Source organism: Zophobas morio, unplaced genomic scaffold, assembly GCF_036711695.1.
Source record: "Zophobas morio isolate AGI-343-1 ecotype UQ-CSIRO unplaced genomic scaffold, CSIRO_AGI_Zmor_V1 ptg000014l, whole genome shotgun sequence".
Taxonomy (NCBI): domain Eukaryota; kingdom Metazoa; phylum Arthropoda; class Insecta; order Coleoptera; family Tenebrionidae; genus Zophobas; species Zophobas morio.
This window is the reverse complement of record NW_026972119.1, coordinates 14853763-14863543: the sequence shown is the minus strand read 5'-3', so window position 1 is coordinate 14863543 and position 9781 is coordinate 14853763. Positions and strand designations below refer to the sequence as shown.

Genomic DNA, 9781 nt, shown 5'->3' with positions numbered 1-9781 from the left:
ACCTAATTTACGACGACATAATGACCATAGACACTCAAGAAGGCATTGAACTGATCTGTCAAGTCGATGACTTGTCCGTGTCTTTCACGGCAAAAGATTCAGCAGAATTGAAAGTGTTATACTTGATACACCTGAGGTTAAAATAAAATAAGCTAGACCCGGCCACAGAAAAAACCATGACCATAATAATAGTTAATAATAAATGGAAAATCGAGAATATCGGATTCAGATTTGGAGATGCTACGATAAGCAGTAGGAAAATACCACTTATCTAGACATCACACTCGATCGATCCCTGAATTTTGGAAAACACTTAGAAGTCGCAGTGAAAAAACTCGGAAAACTGCAAAAGCGTTATGCATAATCCTGGCTAACATCCGAGGACCCGGATTCCAAAAGAGAGGTATGTTGGCCATAAGTATTGAATTTATCATATTATTACATAAATAGATGCCCGATCTGGCAAAGGTCCATGTAAGTGGACCAGAAGGCTGATGAAGTATATAAAGCCATGAATAGAACGAACAAGGAGACAAGTAGGATACTATGTGCATCAATGTGTCAGGACACGGTACGTACATGAGTAACCTAAGTAACCTAAAATAAAAAAAAAGAAATAGGGGCAAGTGTATGTATTGCAAGAAGATAGATGCTGTAGACCACACTTTTTCTGAATACCCACGATGAGAAGTAATAAGAATACCAACAAATACGGAAGTTGAAGTTGTGTGTGTGAGAGACGGGTCTAGGGTACTCTAGGGTTAAAAGGAGCAGTTTTAGTGAGTAGGGCACCCTTGAGGGTCTGTCGAGTGTCACACTCCCCCGCCTAATAGAACATCCAAGGATAAGATGTTTATAAAAAAGATCAGATCAAGTCTGTTTCTTTTGGTCTTTCATATACTAGCTTACACCAGTGCAGCTTAAAACGTTCCAGATTTGTAGTCCCAAAATTCTCGAATTGTATGTTCTGATCTTCTCAAATCAAGTCAGGGTGGGTTAGGTTAAGTCAGATCTGATTAGATCAGGTCAGATCAGGTCAGGTCGAGTCAGGTCAGGCCAGGTCAGGTCGGGTCATGTCAGAAGTGTGAAAGAGAATGAAATAAATGCTGGTGGAACGAAAACATAATGAGAGAGAATAGAAAAATTCACAGATGGCGGGGCGAATTGAACGGAAAGACTGTTGGAGGACCTGAAGAAGAAACAAGTTGTCGCCTAAAGAAAACTCGGGAAGATGCTAAAAAGGTGAAGGACATATTGTGGAAGCTATTTGTGAGAGACCTGTAGAACGACATATGGGGTAAGGCGTATTAGATCGTCGCCAAGAGATTCGGGCTCAGAAGTAGAAGGCATCTAGACGCACAACTATTCCAGGACAGGGATACTACAAAGATGACTCGAAAGACAGGCCGAGCGAAAACATTCCCGATTTCAAGCTAGAAGAACTGGCGAGGGCCACGGTGAAGCTCTGAAACAGAATAGCTCTCGGCCGGGAGAACGAGATTCCCAAGAGAGTCTTAAGGATAGTGAACAGGTGCTTGGACCAATGAAACTTGAATACCGTCGACAAGCTACTCGAGAGGTTGATAGGTGACAGGATTAGATTGAAGGTTGAATCGAGGATGGGGGGATATCAGAGAGTCAGTATGGTCTTGGGCAGAACGGTGGACTACCACACCGTCTCCAACGTCACAGATCTACCGAAAGAAGCCACGAATGGAAGCTATAATTACAAGAAGCTGGGTCTTATAATAACCTTCGCGTTTTAAGCGCCTTGGAGACACTCGAGGTACCGGAATACCGAGTCAGGATAGTCAATATGTTACTTCGAGGACAGAGTACTAGTCGTAGGGGAAAAGTGATTCGAAATGGAACTGAGTACTTTGGAACGTTTTCTATGATGGAGTACTGACATTGAGCACTGGTCGAAAAAGTGATCGAATGGATGGACAAGCTAAACTCGAGTTTGGACGGTATGGAGTAAGAACTCCATCAAATATTTGGTAGTGTAGAGCGACAAGGACACCAGGATGGTATAGCACATTAAAAACAATTTAAAGAAAGCGGACAAGCCGCTGAGAAAGATCATGTCAAGTGAAGACCTCCCCAGTAGCGGTAAAAGGAGTAAAAGGAGGACTCTGGTGGGCCCAGATTTTGAAAGCCAAGAACTACCAGAGAAAGGTCTTTCTTCGGGTGGTCTCGACTAATTGTACCGTCTCGAACGAAGCGCCGTCAATAATTACCGGTACTCCCCAGATACACTTGAGAATGATCCCAATAGTGCAGGACTGGGTCTAGGCAGGAGTGGGAGGGATAGACTACTATGTCATTCAATTCCTGACAGGGATGTCTTTTACGAAACGTATTTAAGCAAGGCTCAGAGTAAGAACTATAAACACTAAGGAGCTATAGACGCATGCTAAAGAAGGGAGACGGGAAGACATCAAAGAAATAAGTGGAAAAGTATGAGAAAAACCACAGATGTGATGACGCCAACGCGACTCGACGCCCACTAAGATAATATCCTGAAAACAATTGCGTAGTGGGTGCCTATAGGGACAGAGACGTGGAAGGGTTTTAGTGAGGTAATTCCTGTAATCCCATTTTGAAGGATTCTCTCTGTGTCCAGGAGGAAAAAAAAGGGTTAGGTTAAGTAAGATCAATTTGATAGAAATAGGATGTGGAGATCTTATTTACATAAGGAGGTTTGTTAATACAGCGGAAGTCATTGTGCCTCTCTTTATAGTCTATAGTCTTATTCCTAATTTTATGAGCAAAGTACCGTGAGAGGTTTCAAAAGGCGAGCATTGTGAAGTAGGTTATTACTTAATTCAGCCCATAAGCGAATATTTCTGGCATGGAATAGGAGTTATGCCATGAAAACGGGAAAATTGTACCTGAATGTACCGTGAAGACACTGGTTCTCTAGGGCGCACACTGATACAATGTCAGAACAGAACTGAAGTATATATAGAAACTGGAGCAAGTGCGTGATCCAGAAATATGGTACAGGTCATGTCACGAGGACAAACTGAGTGAAGTGAAATTGATAAAATCGTGCAAAGTTCCTCTGTCCTAAGAGGGGGAGGTACGATAAAGACAAAACTGAACCCCTAGATACCGTTGAAAGTGGACAGGTAATGTAGGGCTATAGTAAAGAGATTTCAGGTTAGAGTGTGGTTTCTAAGGGACCATCGTCCGTCCAATAGCAAATGGGATCGTTTGGGATTCTGGAAATTTCCTCCGTTTCTATGAATTTAATTTTCAAGGTTCGACAAACTCAAGTCAAGAAGTCAACAGATCTTAATTAACAGATAAGGGAACACACTTCAAAAAATGTAGGTGATGTGCTGTAGTAAATTCGGGGTAGAACAAAACAGAATTTCTTCACTCACTGCACTGTGGTGAATAAAAATATGCAACAAACATAACGCATTTGAATACAGTGTTGCAATCAGTTCTGACAAGTTATGAAACGAAGTTTTTGGTGGAAAGCTACAACTCATGAATAAATAAATGAAGACCTGTTTGTATAAACAGAAATAATTACCTCATACTACATTAAAAACAAAAATATCCACAATCTGCCGTGAACATCAATCAAATAGAAAAAACCTCGGTAAAACAGCGCTGAAATATTTATTATGTACTCGTGACCAAAAGAATTACTTACCTTTACAAAGTAAACGCAGCACCTATATTTTAACCATTCTCCATTGTCTATAAAATGTAATAAATAAACTTCCGCGTCCATCACGCACGTTTGGATAATTACACATTCGCTAATTCAGGCAGAAAGCAATTCGCAACTTGCCCTCGAGCTCCTCTTTGTTGAAACGCTAATTTAGATGTTTGCTTCATCAAAAACGTAACGAGGGAATAAAGCCGAAAAAACGAGTTCCTGCTTCCCGGGAGCCGAAGTAGCGCCCATCAACCCGCATTTCGGTCAATCGACATGTCAAAATGCGGAACGTCTTTCGACTGCAACGAAGGGGTTGGCGGTCCACCCATGAAGAGGTGATTTAAACGGTTGTCAGAATGAGTGTTGAAATGTGGCGAGGGCTTAAGCATGCAACATGTGGGGCACGAAATCGGCCACGGGAACATCTGTCCGCTGTCACTCGTCAGCGTCGGTCATATTTTCCTCTCTGCGTATATCGGCGCAATAATTAGCACATGTTAACATGAACAAGTTGGGCGGGACATGAAGGGGGAACGTTTGAGTGACAGGCGCTCCCCAACGGGTGCACTTCCCGCGTGTGATTAGCGGAAAGAAGAGCTTAAAACTTTATAAATATAAACTGCGAAAAAGATCAAAGGAAATTGTTTAAGGTCTGCGTAATTTGCTGGCGGGGTGTTGACATCTTTTTTACAGGCTTGGGTTTTTATCAAATTTGTCAAATTATATTGGCCATCAAAGATTAAGGCGTCTGTCAAATTGGTTGATAATTGGCCCACGACTTCGCTAATTAAAAAATGGTCTAAAGAGTTTAGACAGTATATCATATGTCCTCTGAAGCATGAACAAATACCCCTTGCATAATTATCAAGTCATACTTTTTTCATCAGAATTTTTATTTTCCATAATATCGATCCTTACGCAAGTCATCAACGTTAAGCTCAAACGTCACTTAATTACGATGACTAGAATATTGGACTATATAATTTAAGATCCTCAGAAATCCTATTTATTCATCACATTCGTTGCTGTCACAAAGTAAATGACCAACTCTTTAACAACACCATCAGATTGCCTATAATCCAACAACGTTCAAACAACTACTTGAAACTGGTTCGTTAATTGATAATCAAAACATATTATACTCTTATATAATGTCAAATTTACAATATACCATCATTAAATGACGTTGAATTTCGGACAGTGATCAAGATGTAAATTTGAAAAAATGTGGACTTTATTATATTCTAGTAACCCTTCATTAAATTTCAAACAGTTGCAGTAAATGTTTTTGGAGATTTTTCACTAGCTCACACATTTGACCCGTTGTATATATTTCTGCTTTATTTTTTTGCTTTTTGTGACCAAAATAAAGAGATAAAGTTGATCAAATCTTGTAAATTCGAACAATTCTAGTGTTATCTTAGATTTAATTCTGATTCTGACATGTTTCGAAGGTCCGTTTTCATACAAGCCCACATGAAAAAGCAGAGAGGACAGAGAAAATAGAGAATCGAGAGAGTGGAGAGAATAGAAAGCATAGAGATAATATCAAGAATAGACAGAAACATGAGATAGAAAAAAACAAAGGAAACGTATAGAAAATTCAGAGAGAACACAGATATCGAGATAACACAGAGAACGTAAAGAATATAGAGAAAAAGCCGGGAGAAAATACCTGAAGCACAACAGAAAAATACATAAGAAATACAGAAGGAACAACAAAAAGAAAAAAAAAAGAGTAAAAGGAAAACGGGACAAGGACAACAGAAAAAATACAAAAAGAACACAAATAGAACACGGCTCTAAAGAGCACAAAGAGGACATGAAGAATAGGAAGGGCAAAAAGAACAAAAAACAAAACGGAGAAAACACATGCAGAGAGAAAAAACAGGGATAGAATAAAGTTAGACCAGAGAAGAACAAAAAGAGAATACAGAAAATATAGAGAACAGCGCACAGACATAATGAAGAACATAGAAAAAATAAAGAGAACATAGAAAAGTTATCGAAAACACAAAAACAACGAAAGAAAAGTACAAAGAAAACCCCTGAGTTTTAGTGAAAGAACACAGAAAGCATAGAAAACACAGAAAACAGAGAGAGAAAAGAAAGAGAAATCAGAGAGAACAAGGAGGTCCAACAAAGCAGAGAGATAACAGAAAGAACAAAGAGAACGCAGAAAGAGAAGTCAAAGAGGATAGTCAGAAAAAACAGAGTAAACATGGAGAACAGAGAACACAAAGAATTTAGGGAGTAAACGGTGAGCCGACAAGGAAAAAACACAGAAGGAACACAGAGAAGAGAACAGACAGCACAGATAAAGAACAGAAAAAAATACAGAAAACCCAGAGAAAACACAAAAAAGGAGGATATAGAAGGGTGAGCTATTCAAAAAGTACAGGGAGAGTTGAAATAAAAGAGAAATACAACAGAAATATAACAGAGATGGCATAGAGAGAGAACAAATGAAGAATAGAGAGAAAGCACAGAGCTAGCAGAGTAAGAACAGAAGGGAGAGAAAACAGAGAGAATCAGTAGAGAAACAAGAGACACAGAACACAGAGAGAGATAACAGAGTGAGAACAGAGGGAGAAAGGAGAAAAAGACAGTAGACAAAAAATAGAGTAAACAGGGAAGAAACAAAAAGAGAACAGAGAGAACATAGAAAAAGAACACGGAGAAAATAGACCGAAAACAAATAAAGACCAAGAAGGGAACGCAGCGAGAACATACAGAATAAAAAGCAAAGAGTTAACATAATGAACATAGCGAAAACAGAAATAACAACACAAAAATGTAGAGAAAACATAGAAAGGGAAGATTGAAAGCGCAGAAAGAACGACAAAAATGTAGTGTGAGAGTGGAGAGTGCAGGGAGAATACAAAGAATATAGAAAAAAGAAAGCATAGAGACAATAGAAAGAATAGAAAGAAATGAAAATGATAAGAGAATTTAGAGAGAACACATAACGAAATAACACAGGGACCGTAAACAAAACTTAGAAGGAGCAGCAAAAAACACAGTCAGAATAGAGAGAAAACACACAGAGAGAGAGAGAGAGAGAACAGAGAGGGAACAAAAATTTAACAGGTAGAGAATAGTTTGAGAACAGAGAAAGAACAAAGAAAACAGAAAGAATAGACAGTACACAGAGGACTTAGAGACAATATAAAAACAAGAACAAAAGAAACATAGAAAAAACATATACAGTACACAGAGAGAAACTAGAGAGCACAAAAACACAGAATAAATATAAAAAAAACACGGAGAAAACAGAGAGAACATAGAGAACAGAATACTGAGAGAACACAGGGACTACAGAAGAAAACGGAATTGGCGGAGTGACAACAGAGAAAAACACATAATAAATACAGATGGTACAGAAAGAGAACAGAAAAAGTGCAGGGACCCGCAGAAAACACAAAAAGAACACAGATAGAGCAAAGTGAACAGGAAAACCAGACAAAACAGAGATAACAGAAATAGTACAAAGATAACAGCTACAGAACAGAAAGAAAAAGAAGACAGAATAGAGAGAGAACGGAAAGAGAACTTACGGAGAACTGATGCCCAACAAGCAGGGTACAGAGGGAATAAGAAAGAAGAGAAAGGTAATAGAAATGGAACACAGAGAGAACATACAGACAGAATGCCGAGAGGGAATAGGGAGACAACGTAGACAGAACATAAAAAGACCACAGGGAACACAGAAAAGACAAAAAAACAGATATAATACAGAGAGAATACATATAGACCAAAGAAAAAAGAATAATCAGAGAGAACAGAGAGACAACAAAGATTCGGGCAAAGATAGAACAAAATATAGATTGAAGTATTGGTTACTGTATTTATAATTGTGACGAATATTTTAATTGTCCATTTGGTTTGCTATGTTAGTAATAAATAATGTTTTTATTTTTTTCTACGGTTTTGATATATCTGCTGTACTAATTTTCTAGTTTGTCTTGTGTTGAAGCATTGATAAATACATTACATTATACTAGGTATAGAACACAGAGAGAACAGGGACAGAGTAGAGAGCGAACACAGGGAGAACAGAGGTAAAGCAGAGAAGAAACAGAGAGGGAACAGAAATAATGGAGATAGAACGGAGAAAGAACAAAGGACGCAGAAAGAACACAGAGAGTACAGAGAGAAAAACTAGAGAGCACAGAATGAATAAATGGAGAACATAGGAATACGGAGAACACAGAGTGAATATGGAGAACTGAGAATATGGAGAGAACTCAGAGACAACAAGGAAAACATGAAGTGACAACAAAGAGGAAACACAAAAAGAACACTATGAGAACACAAAGAAAACACATGAGGAACACAAATAGCACAGAAAAAGAAAAGAAAAAGCACAAAGTACACGGAAAAACACAAAGAGAACGTAAATAGCTCAAACTGAACAGGAAAACCAGACAGAATAGGAGGACAACAAAATAATACAATGATAGAACAGGTACCTATTGAACACACAGAAAATAGAGACAGAATACAGAGAGAATGGAAAGAGAACTCAGGATGACGAACAGACAGGGTACAGAGAGAACAAGAAAGAAGAGAAAGGTAATAGAGATGGAACACAGAGCGAACACACACAGAGATAACAAAGTGGGAACACAGAGAGAACATACATACAGAAAGCAGAGAGGGAGTAGGGAGAGAACATAGACAGAACACAAAAAGACCACAGAGAACACAGAAAACACGAAAAGAACAGATATAATACAGAGAGAACACAAAAAAAACATAGAAAGCTAGGGAAAGCACAAAGAACAGAGAGACAACAGAGAGAAAACGGAGAGAGAACAGAGAAAACAGAGAGATAACGCAGAGAAAACAGATAGAAACAGAGAGAGAACAGAGAGAGCACAGAAAGAGAACACAGAGAGAACATAGAGAGAATAGCGAAGAACAGAGAGAGAACACAGAAAGAACAGAGAGAAAACAGAGAGCGAACAGAGAGAACAGACAGGGTACACGGACAGATTATAGAATGAAAAGCGAGAATAAAGAGAACAGAGGAATGGACAGTATTCAAGAGACGTGTATTATTTTATGCGTAAAGTGAAAAATAAAATAATACTTAATACAGGAGAAAAGTTTTTTTATAAATGAGATTAAATCATTTAAATTTTGGAATGGCATTTTTAATTTCTTGGGAGAAATGGTTAATAAAAATTTTAATGACATTTGTGTTTGACTAAAAATTTTTAATTATTTAGTTCCATAATATTGAGAGAACGTTGGATGGGTGTTTTAAAATCGGCATGGGTTAAACTCAACAATTTATTCCTTAGTAACTCGAATTTACACGACTAACTGCACAGCGATTACGTACAAAATAATTCCGGCGCAACTTGACTGGGTTTTCGCGACACTTGTTGGACTCGACTCGACTAAATAATCATCGTTCCTGACGGTGGCCTCTATTTAAAGAGCCACGCGGTCTTTCTCGAAACACCTCCGTCACAGCTTCTAGACCTGTCTGGAGCACCCATTCGCGACTTCCGCTTCCAGACTCTTTTCTGGCCGCCATCACCGACAATGAGTCATCATGCCCGTACATACTAGAACCCATAGGCGTAGTACCGGAGCGGTGTATGGGTTTATTTCGTAACAATATACATACATGATTTGGCTAAATTTGTTTTTTTCTATGTTAAATGAAACAGAAGTAGATTATTAAAGTACAGGCACAGGCAGAACAGCATTTAATATGAAATTTTGTGCGGGAATAATCTTTACTACGATTGATACACTAAAAATAATATCCTATTTTCGGAGAAAAATTAGTCAAGTCATTTTGGCATTCACCAAAGAAACTGTTTTCTTCGTGACGGCTAGCAGACAAAAATTCATCAAACTGATCCTATTACCATAATTCCCTAGTTTACGCCTGGAACGTAAGAATTCTGCAACGAAGAAAACCAGAGAAAGAATTTTAAAAATATTTGACAAAAATCATTAACAAAATGGCGACTACGAAACAAAGTGTAAACGCTTTGCCAGCTATTATTAATTTCGAAAGTAGTTTAACGCATTAATAATTGATGCGAACGCAGAACGTGTAAAATTCGAGCATAAACGTGC

General features: G+C 38.3%; 2 protein-coding genes across 2 annotated transcripts; both read left to right on the top strand.

Annotated features, from left to right (window-relative positions):
• The first annotated feature begins 3952 nt into the window (after nucleotides 1–3952).
• Nucleotides 3953–7844, top strand: LOC135128822 (histone-lysine N-methyltransferase, H3 lysine-79 specific-like). Its single transcript, XM_064055901.1, has 5 exons — nucleotides 3953–4014; nucleotides 5315–5517; nucleotides 5752–5932; nucleotides 7142–7290; nucleotides 7684–7844. Exons 1-5 carry the CDS (start codon nucleotides 3953–3955, stop codon nucleotides 7842–7844), a joined length of 756 nt encoding a protein of 251 aa, XP_063911971.1.
• A 71-nt stretch (nucleotides 7845–7915) lies between these two features.
• Nucleotides 7916–9095, top strand: LOC135128821 (histone-lysine N-methyltransferase, H3 lysine-79 specific-like). Its single transcript, XM_064055899.1, has 3 exons — nucleotides 7916–8050; nucleotides 8442–8736; nucleotides 8989–9095. The coding sequence occupies exons 1-3, from the start codon at nucleotides 7916–7918 to the stop codon at nucleotides 9093–9095; spliced, it is 537 nt and encodes a 178-aa protein (XP_063911969.1).
• Nucleotides 9096–9781: the final 686 nt, after the last annotated feature.